This window comes from Plutella xylostella, chromosome 12 (assembly GCF_932276165.1).
Source record: "Plutella xylostella chromosome 12, ilPluXylo3.1, whole genome shotgun sequence".
Lineage (NCBI taxonomy): Eukaryota > Metazoa > Arthropoda > Insecta > Lepidoptera > Plutellidae > Plutella > Plutella xylostella.
Genome location: NC_063992.1, coordinates 8,737,225 through 8,759,365, shown reverse-complemented (window position 1 = coordinate 8,759,365; position 22,141 = coordinate 8,737,225). Strand labels below are relative to the sequence as shown.

The 22,141-nt window shown below is 35.1% G+C and overlaps 2 protein-coding genes across 7 annotated transcripts in view; both read left to right on the top strand.

Moving 5' to 3' along the window:
- The window catches only part of LOC105385214 (CUGBP Elav-like family member 3), a 388,314-nt gene that overhangs the window by 278,887 nt on the left and 87,286 nt on the right, over positions 1–22,141 (top strand). For all 5 annotated transcript variants that reach the window (XM_048624354.1, XM_048624353.1, XM_048624352.1 and 2 more), the window contains one exon: positions 14,850–14,898. In XM_048624354.1, coding sequence (XP_048480311.1) covers positions 14,850–14,898 — 49 coding nt within the window. The remainder of the gene's footprint in view (positions 1–14,849; positions 14,899–22,141) is intronic.
- The window catches only part of LOC105384707 (chitooligosaccharidolytic beta-N-acetylglucosaminidase), a 445,339-nt gene that overhangs the window by 405,150 nt on the left and 18,048 nt on the right, over positions 1–22,141 (top strand). The window lies entirely within an intron of this gene.

The following is a 22,141-nucleotide window of genomic DNA, read 5'->3' as shown; positions in this document are numbered from 1 at the left end:
ATTGTTCCGTACGCGTCTGCCATTTTGGCCCAGAGCGTTTAAAAGTGTAACATTTTTTATTAATTTTTTTTTTTTTTGGTTAATACCATATACCTACTAAAAAGTGTAAACATAATCATGTCAGCTGTAACACAAAAAGTATAAAAAATTGCCTATTCATTCAAGAGCTTTGTAGCACGTAATAATAAACAAAAAATACAATTCCTGCGTTAATCAAACTTATTGGATACGTAAGAAGAAAATAAAACTTATTCAATACATATCAAATCAAATCAAATATTTTGTTGTAAATTTTTTCACTAACATACGCTAAATTACGCCTCTGAGTACGGCAGTAAGACTTAATTTCAAAACAGATGATAAGAAGTATCTCCGACAATATTCGCCCGGTAAGGTACAGTAAAGCTCACTGGAGGTGAGTACGAAGTTGTTATCAGTCAGTGGATCATGCACTGTGCTTGTTAAAACTTTCCAAGACTAAAACTTTTAATGGGGCAGCTTGCGCAAACGAAATCTAGCGTAAAAACCACTCACCCACGCCTTTAGGATGAACGGAGTGTACCTAGATATAGTATTGTTAATTGATGAAAATAATGTCATCATAAACGTATAGCAATCCACTGCTGGACGTAGGTCTCTCCCAAAGCATGCCACTGGATGCGATCTATAGCTTTCCGCATCCAATCATTACCAGCCACCTTTCGCAAGTCGTCGCTTCATCTGTGCTGGTTAAAACATTTAAATTTAAGGTCACGTTATATTTATGTGGAACTGAACCCTTTGTAGTTTTATTCCGAGGGTGAAAAGTTGGAAAATTAATAGACTTCGAAAGCGTTGGCTGTAAACCCTATTGCAAGGGGAACTGCAAATTTATGGTTGTGGGAGACCGGAGTGGGTTAGTAGGTCGGTCTAATGTTTGTTTTAATCTAATATTATGGTTGTTAAACATTTAAAATTTAAATAAAACTCACACAAAACCAAAATATTACAAGATTAATGAAAATCATAATTTACAAATCCAGTGCTCGTACTGCTTGTACGAGCTACGAATTTCGTAGCCATATCTCGTAGCACTTTCGTAGCGGCCGCGTAGCGTTGCGTAGCGCGTAGCCGCGTAGTCTTCATCGAGCAATACATTATTCTTATCGTCCTTATTATTATAACGGTATCAATGTCCATGACAAAGTATCGTATAAAATAAGAGTAAAAGCCTTTTATTACTGGAATTCATACGAAACGGCGGTAAAATCACCCCTAGTGTCGACGAGCGCAGATTGAATCCCGAGATAACGCTTTATCAGTGTCAACGTCGATCCAAACTTGAAACCTACGAAAAAAGACAATAATAAACTTACATTTTCTGTTTGAACTACTACTATTTACGAGTTTACATTACGTCATACGTCACAAAAGTAATTTATAATGTACGTTAGTTTTGTCACGTGTAGCTTTTGATGGGCACTTTGCGAAAGTAATAACTATTTTAGACTTATTCCAACATGGGCCAAGGTAATATTTAGTATATTTATACCTTTATTCTGTTATTTGTGCTTGCGAGTGGCCTCCAATAAATTTTATATTAATCTCCTATAGAACACATTATATGTTACTTGTAATATTTATTATATTTTTAGAAATTGAATTAAATCATACGTAAAAAATATATTTCAGAATTAGTCTTAATCAGAATATACAAAAAAAGAATATGAATCAAAAATTCCCAAACGTACGACACTCTTTCCATCTTATTTCCGTCCCAAACCCAAATGCATCACCTGCACCAAAGAGGCTGTTATCTTATCGCGTGTTTCGTAAATAATTAATGCAATATAGGGCATCGATTGTCGGCGTGGGGCGGTTGAGGTGCGCGCGTCCACGCACCCGATTGGTCGGCGGGCGCTGTGCGTGAGCCCGCCCGCAGGCCCTCAGTCTCCGCCCGACCGTCGCACGGACCGGACGTACAGAGAACCCGCATAGTTGCACACGACGTGTTTTCCACAAAGTCGAAAATTAAAACTGTCCATATGGTGCATCTCGTAGATATTTTCCGTTCGGCGAACGTTGACTATCCACCGCCTGTGATTGTGAGTATTGTTTTGGGTAGTTTTTGGGAGGATTGAGGGTTTTATTCGTAGTTTTTAAGTGAGTTTTCTGGTCACGTGATAGTGTTTGTTTACAGTTTGTTTGGTTGGTTTTTTGCTTGCGTTAGTGAATTTGTTTTTCCTTACGTATTATTTTAAGGTTCAATGTTTTGTATTTTATTATAAGTTATTTGAATAAATTATTTTTGAAAACATTTTTTTCTTTTTTTATCTTTGGTTTTATAATTTTTATTTTATCATTAGGTGTTTAGTTAGATTATTTACATTCAAATAATTATTATAAATAAATCCCTTTTTTGAAAAAATAATAATATGAAAATAACATTTATCAATTTAATAAAATCACGTAAATACATAAATTATTTATACAATGTCCACAAAGTACATTATAATTAATGCTTACTGTACAAAATGGCCTCTTGGCAAAAACACCTTATTGAATAATGCATCATCTTGGGACGAAGCCATGTATTAAAATTATATAAACTTATATCAGAACAAAACCTTATAAATATTACTTCAATAATCAGATGATTAAGTAATCGTTAGATACGTACTTAATGATTTAATATCATTGATCTGTAATGCTGACACATGAAAAGTTCTGAAGCTTCATAATTAGGTACTTATGTACATTCTTAACTCACCGTCTAGTAATTAATGATAGGAATGAAATTTATAAATTGATACCGTCGATAACTTACGTTAATTCAAAGTAATTGAACATTTGATTATTGATGGTTAAATCTCGGGTGTCTATTGAAGGTTTATAAAGCTAGGGTTTCACTCCATCTCATAGTCATGTGAGTAAACGGAGTAGGCCCCAGTAAAGGACTAATTATTTTATCAATACTTGTGCCCGTATGAATTTCTGAACTCAAAGATTAATTGAAACAGAAAATTAATCTAAACGTCTCAGTTTTTTTTTTCAATTTATAATAATATATATCTTTAAACACATACAACATGATGAGACGCCAAACTCTATACCGCCATGAACCTATTCCAGTAATCCTTTCACCATTATAGATAGTTAGGCCACGGGTCCGCGCCGTAAGCACGGTATAAAAACTTTTTTATCATCTGACACCCAGTTATTTTGTGAGGGGGCGTCCCACGGTCAGTCCTGAAACTTGTGGCGATATCAACCTTTAGCACGCACCATTACATGCCCCGACGAAAAAATGTATAAACTTCCGATAGTAGCAGCCGTAACTCGCACTTCGAAACGCATAACTTGTATTAGTTTCTCGAACTAAATAAGAACTAGAGGTAACATTATTAATTAGGATACAAGATAATAAAGGTTAGGAAGTTGACTGCAGATTAATGGCCTTCACCATGCATGGCGCCGTGAAAAATGGTGGTGAAGATAACATGTGATAAATGATTTCGTTTTAATGGCTGAAAAATTGTTCGCTTGTTTTGTTTAATCGTTTTGTCACGAAGCTGTTTACTAGTATAATTTAATTACGAACGGGATGTGTCATGTGTAGCTCATTAGGTTTAGGAACGAAACGGTAAATTATGATTGCGTGTGTTCATTTGTCCATTTATTGTCGATAACCTGCGGCCGCTCACGCGACCACCGCTATTACTACTACATGTGTACAGATGCTTATCTGGCGTTCACACTAATAATTTATCACAATAACCGGCCTCCTTAATGTGACAGTTTTTTTTATTGTAATGCTGTCTGCTGCGAAACAAAACGTGTGGTTATGATGGACTGTGTGTTTGATGGTTATTGTATTTTCATAATGGGTGGGCTTGCTTAAAGGCTTTTATATTACGTATTGTGTGATAAGGGAATATTTATGTTTAGTTTTACGCTTTCACCTTTTATTGTTGTGGTGGAAGCGGTCAGTAGCCGGGGCTAGTGACGTAGGCCGCCGTAGTTTTCATATACTGATGTAACAGCCCATAAATTGTGATATGAATAAATGTCACATTCTCGGTTTTGTTGTTATGATGGAAAAACAACAGCTTAATAAACACACAGTGCTGCCAAACATTCATTTTCGTCTAACAACTTACGTAACTCAGTATAAAAATTGTACAAGCCGAGATAAACTCCTCAAACTTAACAAGTCGTTGGGAAAATGTATTTTTTTAATAAAGTTCGTCCAAAAAGGAGGCAAAGGGAAAGTTGGGCTGTCTTCCAGTTCATTATGTGTGTGAACTTTTTCCAGCGTCGCCGTATGTTTACTTAGGGCGCCGATAAGATAACAAACTTGTGAGTTCGGAATTTGAATACTGGAAACCAGGCCTTCCGGCGCCGTTGCGGAGGTTTATTGCAGGTAGCACTGAAATCTCTTGAATTCTTATTCTAGTACAGATTTAAAATTTTATATTCATTGTTAATTATAATATGTTGGTTACTATTATTGTAAACTTTTAAATCAATTAAATCAAAAATCATGTTTCAACATTATATATTTATATATCACATATTATGCATTAAACCAAATAATCAGAATACAGGACCATAAAGAACTTTAAAACACCAATCATGTAATGTGATTTTCCATCATCAACCATTTTACGGACACGAGTTACCATTTTAAAGGGAGTTTTAAATTTTAATTTTAAAGTGATTGACGGCAGCTGTTGATATAAAATATTCAGTGCAGTGGCGTTGTTAATACGTAGTGAAAGATATCGGTGGATGTGACAACATTGTTTACAAATGTGTCATACTCATACAGACCTCTACAGTCCAGGAACAACATGGTACGTGAACTTTACGAGTAGAAGTGTGTTATTGTTGCACCTCGATTGTGTCGATGTATTAATTTATTCTTACTACCTTTTTCAAATTTTAAGTTTTTTTTTTCAAATTAATTTATTTACATAAAAAATACGAGTTATCTTGCTATCTACACAAAAAATTAAGTAATTTATAATTTTGTTAAAGGATTTTTACGTACAACTACTATTACTGTATACAGCGTAAATATCTGAATACCTAAACAAAATGACATCACTGTAAATTGACCTAAAATTACAATTTTAATTATGATGACCGGAAATAGTTGGTACATTTCAAGTTAGGGGATATAGCTTACAAAGTGTATCCGAAGTATTGTCAAATAATACCCAATACCGTCCGTCGTCGCCATGGAAACACCACAACAACAATACCATTTTAAAGTGGATATGAGACGCCGTACTGTCCAATTTTCTATTGATAGTATCTATTGCTTGATCCAGTGGGCGGCTTTAGTAATGTTTTTAAACGTATAGGACCTATTAAATTTTATTGGAGGTATATTTTCTAACTCGTTTTATTGGAAACTATCGGACGGTGTTATTAGTAAAGCAGCTTGCCGTATGAACGTTTGAAGGTTTAATTCCAGCCATTACTGGTTTTGGGTGTTTTGTAACTTATCTCTTCTCCAGGTTCAGTTGCATTTGAGGGTGCAGAAATTTTAAGAACTGTTTGCCACCGTGATTTCCTGTTTAAGATTATCTCTATAAACAAACAACAAAACAAACACTCACACCTTGTAGGAATGTACTCCCTTGCAGGGTAGGCAGAGGTGCATTGTTTTAGATTATTTCTATAAATGTAAACATATTTACTATACGAGTATTGCAATAGCAACGCATAAAATGTTTTGCTACCCGTAGAAGAAGTCAGAGGTGACTAGCAAAAGACAACAATATTCATAAAAAATATATTGATCCATTTTAATGGGCAACTCTGGATATACGTTTATATATTAGTCAGTACATTAATGCATAACTTTACTGCTCAAAGGACAGTCCTTCCCCTTTGACCCAGTTTGGTCGGCTTATTCCATATAAATCAGTTTTTAACAATGGCCGCCCGACAAGAATAAGAAAACATAAATCACTATGTTAGACTTTCTATTCCATTGATCATATTGTGTAATCATAATTACCTTGTTTCACTTATTATTAGTATAATGTTATCATGTGTGTAACACGTGGACATAGTGCCACTTATTAGGAATTAATACTGTTATAATAATTCAAATGTAATCATTAAACAAGCTAGAACCGGACAAACGCACACAGCTTCTATAATAACTCGCACCCGGCCGCAGTACGGCCGTTTAGTATAAATACTGGGCGTAGAAGCTGTGAGCGTCAGTTCGGTTCCGACGCTTGACAAGTAAGGTCGCTCTGAATATTGTACTTAATCTTGATCTATAGAATATTGTACTTGTCTTGATGCTAAAATACAGTTCTGACATAAAATCTACAAGTTTTTATTTTTATGTCCCACAAATCAGAAGTGGAGATAACACTGATTTTAACCAGGAAGTGTTGTCAGTGGCTACCCAGCACAACATAAGGAAAAAAAGAGTAAGACGCTCAATTATTTCTTTTGTTGAAACCCAGGTGAGTGTATTGAAGTTTGTTTTTTTATTTTTCTTTTATTGTGTAATAAAATATGTATTCTGGTGGGAACTTCTTGTTTCACTCAGAGATATCGGGTTCAATTCCTGTGCGAACCATTAACATGTTGCTAAGTGCTTTTTGTTGCTAATCATTGCTATAAATCTGTTACCATGCCTATTATACCTGCATAACGCCATGTAGACCAGGTGGTTGCTTTATTTTTCTCTATTATTGGCTTAACATTTTATCTCATTTTGCAATTATCATAAAATTACGGGGTTTGATTCCTTCAATAAAAGTCAAAGAAGTTTACTGATTTATTAAATACTTCATCACAACTGTCATTTTATGATTAATTATATAAGATAATTAACATTTGTTTTTTTTTTATTTTGAGCCGCACTATGGAACGCAAATTGTGTACTCCATCGCGGCTGCAGGGTCGAAGTCGCAGCCCACACTCCAGGCAGCGGCACACTGGGTCCATGCAGCAGCGCATTGACTCCGGGCCACGACGCTCCCGCTCCAGGCAGCGGCGCTCCGGCTCCAGGCGGCGACGCCCCCGGTCCAGAGAGGGTCGCTCCAGACAGCAGCACTCCGGCTCCAGCCGAAGGCGCTCCAGCTCCAGGCAACGGAGCTCCAGCTCCAGGCAGCGGAGCTCCAGCCTGAGGCGCTCCCGCTCCAAGCAGCGGCGCTCTCGCTCCAAGCAGCGGCGCTCTCGCTCCAAGCAGCGGCGCTCTCGCTCCAGGCAGCGGCGCTCTCGCTCCAGGCAGCGGCGCTCTCGCTCCAAGCAGCGCAGCTCCAGCTCCAGGCAGCAGCGCACCAGCTCGCATCAACCGGGTAACATAGACAATGTTTTAACTAATAACAATAACATGGATATTAATAAGCTGGTAGAGGCATTACAAGTACTTAAAAACACCAACACTACAGACAGAATTCAAACCCCCTCCGCGCAAAACTCAATACCTGATTTCGATCCTTCTCGTCCTGAACAAACAATTGAAACGTGGCTTCATAAAGTAAACGAATGTGCAATAATCTTTAACTGGACTCAGAAGGAAACCACATATTTCGCGTTACCAAAATTAAAGGGGGTTGCAAAAAAATGGTATGAGGGTTTAGATTCCTTGCTGTTTACATGGCCAGAATGGCAAACTAAACTGAAAACTGCCTTTCCAAGTAACGAAAACTACGGACAAAAATTAACGACGATGCTTGCCAAACGGGCAAAATTTGGCGACTCCTTAGAGGACTATTTCTATGAGAAGATCGCATTACTTAATCGTTGCGGCATATCGGGTAAAAATGCAATAGAATGTATTGTTTTTGGTATCGATGATCGTAACATTAGATTAGGTGCTGAAGCGGCACAGTTCGAATCACAAGATAAACTTTTATGCTATCTAAGAAATACAAAATCCCTTAGGCCAAATTTTTCCAGTAATACACAGAAAAACAAAACGTTTAGCACTAAAATAGAGTCAACTGGTGCAAAAGATCCACCAAGATGTCACGGTTGCAAAGAGATAGGTCACTTTAAATCCAATTGTCCTAAAAACCCCATGATATGTAATAATTGTTCGAAAACTGGTCATACGGCCGATAAATGTCGTACCCCTAAACCTAAATCTGTCCTCAATATTACGGCTGATAATTCTGGCGACAAAAAATACTTCAAAAATGCAAAAATAAATGGAATTACTAAACCATGCTTCATAGATTTTGGTAGTAATGCAACCATGATAAAAGAATCTGAGATTAATAATATCGACACAAATTGGGACAGAAATTGTTATTTACCGGTCTTAAAGGGTTTTGGGCAAAGTCTTATAAAAGCTGTAGGTAAAAGTATTCTGGACATAGAGATTGATGGAATAAACGCCATGGTTGAAGTATTTATTGTACCAGACACCGTGATGGACACCCCCTTATTAATAGGACAGTCATTTACTGAACAACCACACATAATTTTCCAAAAAGATTCAAACAATTTAAAAATTATGAAAAAGGGTTCTAAAACCCTTAAAATTAATCTTACGAGTAGCAAACAAATAAATATAGATGGATTAACAATAGTTGAAGTAAAGTCATCCCCGAGTTTTACTGGCGATGTGTATATAGACGGTACAACAAGGTACAAAATAGGCGGAGATCATTATTTGGTTCAGGGATTGTTTTCTTTGGAAAATGGCCATGGTTTTATACTTCTAAAGGGTCTTACGGCTAAACCATTTCCGGTGGAAAAAGACCAGATCATTGCGCAATGCACTCCTGCTGTCCAAGAACCAATTAATGATTTGACAACAGTTAACATCCGGTCACTCTCAACAGTTGATGATTTAAAACCTATTGACCGTAAGGACGTAAATACAGAAGAGTCATTAGACGAACATGATGTATTAAAACTTTTAGAACTTCTAAACGCTAATCGAAAATGCTTTGCCCTCAACTTGCAAGAACTAGGCGTGACTAACAAGACAGAGATGTGTATAAAATTAAAAGATGACACCCCAGTAGTTTATAGACCATACAGATTATCTATCCATGAACGATCAAAAGTGCGTGACATGATTCAAGAACTTGAAGATAGCTCTATAATAAGACCATCAAACTCGAATTACTCAAGTCCCATCGTTCTAGTTAAAAAAAAGAATGGTAAAACTCGTCTTTGCGTGGATTACAGGGCATTAAATCAAAAGACGGTAAAAGAAAACTATCCTTTGCCCCGGATAGACGATAAAATAGATGAGCTAGCCGGTAACGAATACTACACAACACTTGATCTAGCGTCAGGCTATTATCAGATCCCTATTCGTGAAGAAGATCGCCACAAAACAGCTTTCGTGACGCCTGACGGACATTTTGAGTTTACTCGAATGCCATTCGGGTTAGTTAATGCGCCAGCAGTTTTCATGCGACTTATAAATCAAGTCTTAGGGCATAACGTTGCATCGGCTTACATGGATGATATAATTATACCATCAAAAACATTAGACGAAGGCATGAGTAGGCTTGAATCAGTTTTAGAGTTGTTACAGGATGCGGGGCTAACATTAAATCTAGAAAAATGTTGTTTCTTTTACAAAAAAATAAATTACTTAGGTTTCGAGCTAAGCAAGGATGGTATAAGACCGGGAGATAGTAAGATCCAAGCAGTGACTAGTTTTCCAACACCAAAGGACCAGCACACGGTTAGGCAGTTTATAGGATTATGTAGTTTTTTTAGACGATTTGTGCAAAATTTTGCCCTTATTGCTAGACCTCTTACTGGGTTATTAAAAAAGGACTCTGATTGGGTATGGGGAGAACAACAAGAACAATCCTTCCAAAAACTAAAGTTAATACTCACCAATAAACCAACCCTTGCTCTATATGACCCCTCTCTAGACACAGAGTTACATACCGACGCCAGCAAATTAGGGATAGCTGGCATCCTTATGCAACGTGACAAACAGGGAAATCTCCGTCCAATTGCTTATTTCAGTCGACAGACAACAACACACGAACAGCACATGACGGCTTATGAGCTAGAAACATTAGCCGTGGTCGTATCAGTCCAACGGTTCAGAGTGTATTTAATTGGCATACAGTTTACTATATTTACTGACTGTAACTCCTTAAGAGCTACTTTCTTAAAAAAGGACCTGATACCACGTGTGGCTCGGTGGTGGATTGAGTTGCAGGAGTTTAACTTCACAGTTAAATATAAACCTGGTACGACCATGGCTCATGTGGATGCTTTAAGTAGAAACCCAGACCCTTCCGGTTATACTGAGAAAGATAGACTAGCTTTGGTGATGGAAGTGACAGAAGCTGATTGGATAACGACGGTCCAGCAAAATGACTCGGAAATACAAAAAATTATATCAATTTTGCAAGGCCCCGACCCTAAAGATGTAACGGATATTAAATCAAATTTCGCAATAAATGATAGTAAACTATACAGAATTACTGACCAAGGGAATAGATGGGTAGTACCTAAAGGGGTGAGATGGCAAATATTAAAACAGAATCATGATGATTTAGGACATTTTGCGTTCGAAAAGACGTTAAAACGGATACAAGACTCGTACTGGTTCCCTAAAATGAGACCGTTTGTTAAAAAATACGTCGAATCATGTTTAGAATGCTCTTACGCTAAATCGGGTTCCAATCTTAAACCCCCACTACATACGATTGAAAAAAATAATAACCCGTTTGAAACTTTACACATCGATCATGTCGGGCCTTTTGTCAAAAGTACTAAAGGTAACACCCATATTTTGGTGATAATAGAAGCTTATACTAAATTTATCGTACTAAAGCCAGTTTCGAGCACCAATGCCGCTATAGTCATTAATAAATTAAAGGAATATTTTAGTATATTCGGGGTGCCCAAAAGGCTGATATCAGACCGCGGAAGCTGCTTCACAAGTGCAGCATTTAAAAAGTTTATGACTGATTCCGGAATTAAACATATTCTGAATGCAGTAGCGACTCCAAGAGCTAACGGACAGGTAGAGCGGTACAACCGAACACTCTTGGACTCGCTCACTGCCAAATGCATTGGTGCTGATGAAAATAAATGGGATACTTTTGTGCCCGACGTTCAATGGGCCCTAAATAATACACATAATAAAGGCATAGGTCGTACACCATCCGAGGCTCTGTTTGGTCTAAATCTTAACAACCGCAACGACAACATAATAAAATCTTACCTCGACACCCCCGGAATGAATAATCCAATACCAATACAGGATATACGTACAGAAATAGACACATATATACACAAATACCAGGAAAAACAAAGAAATAACTATGACAAGAAAACTAAACCCCCAAAACACTTTGCCGTTGGCGAATTGGTAACAATTGAGCGAGACGTCCCTTGCACAGGACAAAGCAAAAAATTAATTCCTAGGTTTCAGGGTCCGTATCGCATTACAAAAATTCTTGGAAACGACAGATACGTTGTAGAAGATACTCCTATAACTCGAAAAAATAACAGATCCTATAATGCAGTAATTGCCATAGATAAAATGAAACCTTGGTTGAATTTCCGGAGACCCCATCTATCTCCAGACCATTCATCCGATGTTGAATAAGTACAAATTTATAGATACATATAAATGAAAAACAAAACAGATAAATTGGTACAGTAACTAAACCTTTATAATTTATAATAAACTTAGAGTGTTATGGGTGATAGTCGATAAGGGCTGTCTCACAGAGATCCCCTTGTCAGGTGACTTGAACCCTGAACACAGATTGACAAATTGACGGGGAAAAAGTCAGCAAGAGTTATCTCACAGAGATCCTCTTGTCAGGTGACTAGATCCCTAAAACACTTATTGGCATTGATTTGCAAGAAAAGTCGATGAGAGCTGTCTTACAGAGGCCCTCTTATCAGATGACTTGATTCTTGTCTACATTAATTAAAATTTAATAATTACTAATCTACTCAAACGTTTCAGCAATTCTATGTTTAGTTTTAAGCTTAGATCAATTTTTGGGTCTTTATGTACATAATCAAGAAAATAATAATGTCATGTTTACTTATGAAATTTGCAATAACATCAATGATTTATAAATTATAGATATAGCAAATTATATTTTAGTAACACAGGTATAGATTTAATAATTAGGTTATAATATAAGAAAGTTTATTGATTATTAAAGAATTGTATTATCAATACACGAGGACGTGTAATAAGGTTGGATGGCCGAGTTGTTAGACTTTCTATTCCATTGATCATATTGTGTAATCATAATTACCTTGTTTCACTTATTATTAGTATAATGTTATCATGTGTGTAACACGTGGACATAGTGCCACTTATTAGGAATTAATACTGTTATAATAATTCAAATGTAATCATTAAACAAGCTAGAACCGGACAAACGCACACAGCTTCTATAATAACTCGCACCCGGCCGCAGTACGGCCGTTTAGTATAAATACTGGGCGTAGAAGCTGTGAGCGTCAGTTCGGTTCCGACGCTTGACAAGTAAGGTCGCTCTGAATATTGTACTTAATCTTGATCTATAGAATATTGTACTTGTCTTGATGCTAAAATACAGTTCTGACATAAAATCTACAAGTTTTTATTTTTATGTCCCACAACTATTAAATAAACATAACTTTGATTATACAATATACGATCTACAATCCCTATGAATAAAAATGATAGCGATACGATAAATGGGTAGGTACGTGCATAATATGTACACATAAGAAGGAATATAACAAGGGAAATCATGTAAACAATCAGACAGTATGATATAAAACCTATGATAATAAGTATTTATTACAACCTAATTCAAGTTAACCTGACCAACTTTTTGTAGGACAGCTAATAGGATATTTTTTTCTCTGTACTAATTTACATATAATTTCTTACCGACTTTTGTAGGAAGCGTGCGTTGCTTTTGCCATCAGTATACATTCCGTTTACGTCCTAAAAACATTCAGTCACCGATTTCACTGTCTGTTCTGTACGGGCAACCCAGAAAGTTAATCCCGTCAATCAAAATAAAAATCTAAATGAGCGCATCAATTCACAGCCAAACACAAATACACATCACACTTACAACACCACTGTTTTAGTTTGGCCGCTAAATACGCTGTCATTTTAATAGAATACGTGTTATCAGCGAGCGGGCCCGGGGCGGTCCGTTTATTTGCGGTCGAACGAGCCCGTTCTCTTTAACATTGCATCGTTTTCGCAACGTCTGTAACTAATTCGAGTCTGTCAACCGTCTTATTGGATGCCGTAGGCTGATACCGACCCGACTTGGCAGAATCGATTCACTGGAGCACTGGGAATAGCGAATACTTGTCTCATAGCTAGTGTTGGGGTTTTTGGTTTCGGGAATGTTGTGTGATATTCTGGGAATATACAACTCGAACTACCGTAGCAATTATTGTGTTATTTGCGAGAAACTGTTCTAGCTACAAGCTAATATAATAAAAATATTAATAAAGCTATTTATTAAATGTAAACGGCTGACCATATATATTTTTTTATATAAAAATTATTCTGTAAGAGATGTAGTTTTTTTAGGCTGTTATTGTAACTGCCGAACTCATACATGAAATCGATGAAATCCAACACTGTTTAACACATGTATACGGTAATGACCATGTCCTGAGGCAATTATGTATTTTATACATCAAAGTATGTATATGGAATATACAAAACATATACCACACAACTTTACTGAATATGAGACAGAAATAATATCCGTTTTATTGCATAGCAGAAAAGAGCCATGGTGGATTAATTAACATTGTACCCAAATGAAAATAATGCAAAAGCACGTTTGACTACAAACCAAATAATTAAAAACTAAATTAAAATTACTACAGATTCAAGTTAATTGAAAACAGAGGCCAAAACACAATGGCGGGTAGTATTAAAAAGGCTGTTATAATAACCAACTACCATAAGCTCATAAAGGTATTAATTAATGAAAATTATTTCATACAGAGCTCCTCGTAAATTCAAATTAATTTTCGATTAATGCATGAACACTTTTATTGAATTACATTCCGATGAAAGCTACAAAACATTGATGAAATTCCTATTACTCTGACAATTGTATACAGCCACTCATTTTGATAATGTATTCTAAAATAGAACCACAGTCTGCATAATGAATTGATTCATCAATGGCGAGTGCTTTGTACTGGTCGCCGCCCGTCCCGACTTGTGCAGTTGACCAGCGCCTACAATCACTTTTTATAGTCTCGGTATATACCTACTTATTTTTTTCATAAGAGTATACATAGACCCACATATTTAAATACGTATACATGTATTGTATAATCCTATCTATATTATTCATACACAATACTACATTTATGAACAATACAAACACTAAAATAATGTAGACACCTCCTACAAATTTTTATATAGGCAAATGATTTTATAGATACCTATGTTTAATCCAATAAATATTGTAGTTAGTTTCAAGGTTCATTATATTTGATATTAGTCATACTACTATTCATTTGCATGAAATAAATGTATTCTAATGCGCAGAATAGTTAAGTGCTGTTACGTAAGTACTGAAACAGTCACTATTCAAATTTAAATGCAATTGCGTTACAATTATGAAACTCTGCTGAAAGCTGCCCAAATACCATGTAATGTTACTAATGAACATTTTGACGAGATGGCCCACTATTGTTGTAGGTTTTAAGGTATTTGTATAATAATGCGTTTTGTCGAAGTTTAGATTTGCGCCACATTACAACAACTGTCGTGGAAAGTGTTTATAAGCCGGCTAAATGCAAGTCAGACTCATGCATGAAAGGTTCCGTACCTTTACTTATGAATAGTATTCTTAAATATTTTGAATAGATAAATTAATTTTTACTTTTTGTTTCAGATGAACCGGGCCATACAAGTAAAGCCAGCGGACAGTGAAAATAGAGGAGGTAAGCTAACTGTACACAAATTATACAAAAACAAATAAAACACAAATATCCAAACGAAATAAAAAACGGAAATGTATTTGCACAAAAACATAAGGTAACGGGTCCATATATCGCGGTATTCAAAATGGCGTCCTTATTTCGAGTTATATTTATTTTCATGATTATTACTCATTTTAATAGGTTTGGATACTCTAAAATTACATTTAATCGTTCATTATCTTTAACTGAAACTACTTGATGTAGTAAATATGTTTAAAATTGCCTAAAATTACTAAAAACTCATGTAATGTGCCGTGAGGGCGACGCCGCCATGTTTTTCATACAAACGCGACCCGGCTTACGTAAGGCCAGCCATATTTAATAATTGTGTTTTTTAATATTTATACGACGTTCAACTTTGTAAATAGTTTATATTTAGTTTATTATATTCTTATACTTACATTAAATTTAAATTTTAACTCTTTTTAAACTAATTTAACCCCTTTAAACTCAAAAACAAAATACCTCGGTATAAGGGCCTGATTTTTATACGTTGTTCCTAACTCCGAGTTACCCTCGGTATAAGGAAAAATACTATGTCATGATTTTTAGCTTATAACTTTACAAATAATAACATTTGAAGTATATGCTTGATTACATAATAATAATGATGAACGTGACAAGCTTATAACCTAATTCGGCGGTACAAAATATCCTCTAGGAATCTTAATATGACACGATAATTGTTGACCCAAAAATCATGGTTACATAGAAAACCTTAACTTAGTATGTATATTTGAAATGATAAAAAACAGTGTTATTTCATCGCTATTAACGTAAGTGATACATAATTTTACCAATATTTTATGTATGATTTGAGTAACAAATCTATGTTGTTTCTAAATCGATAATTTGATAACTCGGAATATGGATTATTAAAATACTTGCTGAACCCCTAATATGGAGTATGACATTTTACATAGGTAGGTACCTCGGAAATCGGAATATGACTACATCACACCTTCGCAGTGTCATCCGATGCCGTCATCAAACCATAAAATCAAGATGAATTAGCGAATTTCTTCCTAAATATAAAAGGGGTGTGGATAGATATGCCTGACTTTACGAAACTACTACTAGATACTACCTACTTATTACTCTTTATAAAAGAAGAAAGAAAGAAATGTGTTGAAAACTTTATTTGGGTGAATAAAATAACACACACGACCGTGGAGTTTTTATAACACTTATATACACAATTGCCTAATTTCATTTCTGTATTTTATTTCCATTATCCTTCTACTTCGAGGTCTGATGGCCGTTGTAATATTGTTATCCCAGAATTCCCAGATAAATGAATGTCCTGTATACTGCATTTCATGTTTGGTTTAGGGGTCTGGTTGATTTTTTCATTTTCTTGTTGTTGTCACTGAAAAATAAAGTAAGTAGGTAAATTGTATGGATAGTTGACAGAATTAAGCTTATCCTTATAAGTTGGTACCCATTTTCACAAAACTTAGTGAGTTTAGAAACGAAAACGCTAGAACAAAAACCTAGGTTAGTAACTAAACTGATGCCAAATTACTGATAAAAACATAAAATAATTCGCACACAAGCTTACCTTATCGATTTTCCAATTGCATATTGCAAATACAAACATAATAATTTAATAAAAGATGTTTGTTTTCTAATGTAAAGACTTAACAAAAATATAGTGCGACAAACTTATCTGTTCCGGTGAGAACGAACTAAATTGATCCATATCTCATAATTTACCAACGAATTATATATTCATATAGATTAGATGGGTTTATTAAAACCACAAGGGTGAATTACCACTATAGGCAAACTTAAAATCTTACAGAATCAAGAAATATTAGACATTTACGTGAGTTCTCACCGGAACAGATAAGTTTGTGGCACTATACTTTCAAAGAATAGCGGCAAACTTTTCGGCGGAAAATTGAACATGGCGCCGGCGCGCCTCCAGTCCAGCGCGCATGCGCCATAGAGATGTACCTAGTGCAATGTTCCTTGCTTCCGACCTATGCTTGAATGAAAAAATAATCGATGCTGGATCGATTCCTGGGTAGATACTTTTATTATAATCATATTCGTTTATGGTAAATACATTAGGTACTCATCGGAAATTAGTACTGATAAGGTATTTGGCTTTTGTAAGTATTCGATACTTTTCCTCATCCCTTACACATCTACTTTTATTACGTATCATCAACTTTTAAACATTTAAGTAAGAACATAAAATATCGTGGAAAAATTTTAGACCTTACTTAGATAAAAACTATAGTAAAAAATGTTTAAATCATTCGAGTTCAATAATCGATTATATTCGATTACTGTCACTATTTCATCAATTTACCCCATCTCTACTCTATATTTTTTTAATCGCTTGGAAAAGTCCATAGAACATCATAGAAGCATTATGAATATTTTTTCTAGCCAATGTTACCAGTTGCAATAATGAATTATGAAAATGTAACATAAATAATAGAAATTATCACGAAAACCAATATAAATGGAGAGTATTTAATTCTTTTCATTATTTTCAACTACTATTTAGAATAATTAAATTTATTTGGAGTACTTTAGGGTTAAAAAAGTATATCGATATTTTAGATTGTAATTTCCTTATGTTCATGGCCACACTCATGGAGCCACTGACAGGACTAACTCGGAATATGGAACAGGCTACCTCGGTATATGGAAGAAACCATAATCCTACCTCGGTATAAGGGCAAATCGACATGTGTAATAAATTATATTTTTTTAAGTATAATTAATGTGTTATCAATGAATCTGTGTTAAGAAATATAAAATTTAACGTATATTCTTACAGAAGACAATATTTCACATCAATATTGATGGTTACAAATGCTTATTTTTCTTACTTACTTTCAAATGTTGTTATTTACCTCGGAATATGGACCCGTTACCTTAATTATAAGAAAAAATTGCGAGTAAATCATGTGGTGTTTTAAAATTAAAATCTTATAAAAATAAACGATATATCGAAAAATCAAAATGATACTTAAATGGTAAAAATGAACGTAAAAAACTCTCAAATCCCATTTCTTTATTGGCACAAAAGAAAACCTTGTAAACAGAAATTAGAAATGGTCTCAAAGGATAATGCTGTCATAAAAAAAAACCTAAAAGCTATATCTCAAAACTTTGCTATTTAACTTCAACAAAAAAGAAAGTTTCAAACGAAAACTTATTTCAACAATCCTTCAAAGCAAATTATGGAGGAAAAAACAGCAACTAAAACTAGATAAGGTCTTCGCCGCTCCGGCCCAGTCCCACCCTCGGGTTTAGGCATGATTAACCCAATGAAGTGTTCTCGCATAATTTATAAGACTCGTAGCGCGCCCTAAGCCCTGCTTTGTTTAGGTAAGCAACTGGGATCGTATTTCATTTTACAATCTTTCCCTAATCCTGAGCAGCGACCTTAGCATGATAAAAGTGTTAAGCTGGCCCGGATCTTGGGTACAAATGAATAAATTTGATTGATGATTCCTGTAGCACCTTATTAAAATGCAAATTGGTATGGAAATTATAATAACATACATTGAAATGTGAAAAATTATTGTGATAGCAAGCATAATATATTTTCAGGATCCTACCCATAATCTTTCTGATAGTTTTGCAAGTTTATTATTTAAAACTTTACTACACAAGAATTAGACAATTTTATTCATACCATTTCATAAATAGGAGAAAATTAAAAAAAAAAAATCTTAAATATTAATTTTAATCAATGTATTTATTTAAAGCAACCAACACCATTTGGACGTTTGGCTGCAAACTCCATCGAGGGTAGGATACGAGTACCCTTACGTATGAAATATTTTTTCAAGTAAAAAATATGCCTCAAATTCAAAAAACGTTGGTATATTCTTTAGAATGTGTATTCCACATTCAAATTTAAAAGAACAGTCGCTCTCGAGACGTCTCAGCGAAGAGGACGTCTCAAGAAGCCGGGACAAACGTGTACAAGTTATTATTTTGTCATTTGACTGGCAGGTTATAACGAAAAAAAATATGTTTGGAATTCATTTGAATTACTTATTTTTCGGTATATTAAACTTCTTGCTTATAAATTTTAACGATAGAAATAAAGTGTACCATAAATTAGCAGTCTTTGAAAATGTAAGAAGTAGGTAGGAAACTAACCACTGTCCACGCTTTTAATTAGCCAGATATTTTTGTACAGCACTGAAAAGGCAACATAATTTTAATTCATCTGTACCTGGTTTTGTAAATACTTTTTTTATCCACACGCTAACACTATTCAAAAATAGAAAAGCGACGAAAATATTTATGGTGACGTAAAAATATCGATTTGGCTTATAACGTGAGGGCTCGCGTGATCAAAGAAGGTTCGGCGCCGTCTATCAAAAATAGATGCGTGCGAGTGATGCCTTTTCGATATTTTAATTACTTTCCGTTTTTGTAGTCAAATTCCTTATCTTAAAACAATCTTTTGATTGCCTACACAGCAGGGAGGTGAAACGAAACTGATGGTACAATTGCATTGTTCTGTTTCTATCAAAATTCAAAAGTAACAAGTGAATGTTTTCTTTCCAAATATGTTTTGAATTCCCCGAAATTAATTTTTTAACTTCGATTAACAATAACTAATTAAAGTACAACAGTTAAATACATTTTTATACCAACTTTGTGAATAATATTTATTTTATATTACCGTACCCTACTTTCCCCGAATCGATATCTACTGAATTAAACAATAATAATAGAATACTAAAATGTATCTATAAATGTATTTTCATTAATTTTCATGCTATAATGGACATTGTTCCCATAATACCCAGAACACTTCACTAGACAAAGGCACCGGAAAAGCATAAATAATAGACGATCGCGATTGAGAATATCGATTCAAAATCAAGTGGTTCATTCGAGATATTTTAAACAATGCATCACGATGTAGCAGGCAGTCTTAATCCCGGTAAAATGTTGAGTTCCCGCGGGAATATTGGAGTCTTTCATACCGCGATCTGCGCTCGAGAGTCCCGCTTAATATACTTAAGCCTCATGAATTTTGTATAAAAGGGAAAATGATCGATCCAAAGTAATATCTTTAAAAGCTACACTATCTGTACCTACTGTGTTCTGGGTATGTATGGGTTTGTGGGTTAGTGGGTATGTGGACGAGCAGATAAATGGTTTACGTCACTAAGATTTATGTTGAAATTATAACAAGCATATTTACGTTTAGAACCGTTAAATTTAGCCAGAGGCCTAATAAAATTATTAAAAAAACACAAAAACATTGAAAAAATTTGTGCCGAATATTCTCAAGTAAAAGCTACGTAACCGTGACTAATCTAAATAGTTTATTAGTGCCGGTAATAAGTACAAAATCTTAACACAAACAAACAAACATTCCGTTGTTACTTCATAAAACCTCCACAGCAATAACCGACACGAACTTGAGCCCACCACCGAAATGTCGACTCTAATATTGTCGTCAAATATTTAACCTCACTTCGGGCACATTACGGAATTGCCCGACAAATAAAACTAATTGGAGGTGCTACTCATTAGAAGAGCGTCGTAAATAAAACGCTGCACGCGACACTCTTTTAATTATTTCGTGAGTGAAGGGCGACTGTAAAGTGTATCCCCGTAGGACCCAGTTTACGCCACCCCCCTGTGACGCATAAGCTCTTTTCACAATAACACTCAAGCTTGCAATTGATATAAAACATTCCAACCCCAAAAAAGGGTTCACTCGGATTACTTGGGCTAGTATAATACTTTTTTAAAATAACTTTATGTTGCTATAAGGGTTTTCTCCAAAACTTATAAAATCATCTTAACACCTCTAAAAAGCAAAGTACCGTACACTCAAAGTTTATAAAAATGCCACCGAATATTATAGCTTTTGGCCGTAAAATATTTATCCTTTAAGTTTAAGCGCGACTTTTACGACTTAACCAAAAAAGCTGATCAAACAAACTCATGTGTAGATTACCTAAGTATCAGGTTCAGAGTAAGCATAAATTAATTATAATTCTTATCTCATAACTATTAGAACGATATTTTATATTTTTGAAGAACTTCATTAGTACTTAAATCTTATATTAAATTCATAATAAATTAAACAGAGAATACTCGTAATAAAGGTATTTAGATATACTTACTATTACATAAGATTTAACTAAGGACTAAGGTTACCAACATCGATGTCAAAATATGCAAACTGAAGTGGCAGTGGGCTGGTCATATCTGCCGAAGAACCGATAACCGTTGGGGTAGACGAGTCCTCGAGTGGAGACTACGAACAGGCAAACGCACCGTGGGACGCCCTCCTGCCTGCTGGACTGACAACCTTAGGCGGGTAGCCGGTAGTGGTTGGATGAGGAAGGCCGAGGACCGAGTGTTGTGGCGCTCCTTGGGAGAGGCCTATGTCGAGCAGTGGATGATTATTGACTGATGATCATGAAGATTTAACTACCTACTATTATTTATCAAACTTGTTAAATATCTGTCAGAACAATGCATGAATTTTGCAGAACAGCTACCATCATGGTGCGAACTACGAATCGAATCATAGTGAGTTTAGTAATGCTATCGGACTTCGTGAACTAAGTTATTACTGCATTTCTATCTAGAATCTAGATATAACTGATTTTGCTAAGCTGTCGCCCAATCGGGCAGAATACGATTCGCCAAATTGAAAAGACAGAATTATTGGTTCCCTATTACAGCAAGCGATAAGTTTATTTCAGAAGTCAGACAGATTAGGTATTCAGTTCAACTATACTAAGTATAACTGGTACGTTTCTACTTGTCTACATTGCTAGAGATGCATTAAATGCAGAAAATATATTTGAAAAAATTTATATGTAAATTAGGTAATAAAAATATTTCAACCGAACTAATTTTAGCTATATGCGTTACAAAAAATATACGCTTTTAGAAAGATGTTACCGTAATATCAAAAATAAGCCAGCCATTTGCCATGCGGCCAAGGAAAGCTGACGGTACAGGCGTGGTTATTTTAACGGTTATCGATTTCACCATAAAACTTTACACCTATTAGCTTTTTACGACTTAAAAGCATCCCCTTGTTTCGAGTTTACACTTTTGCCGGCAGTGTCACTACCTACGCATGTATGAATATGTAGATCGTATAAATATACATATGTAGGTATAGAAGGACTCATTTTTGTAAATTTTATTTTCATGTTCGTATGTGTTTACTGCTTTACTAGAG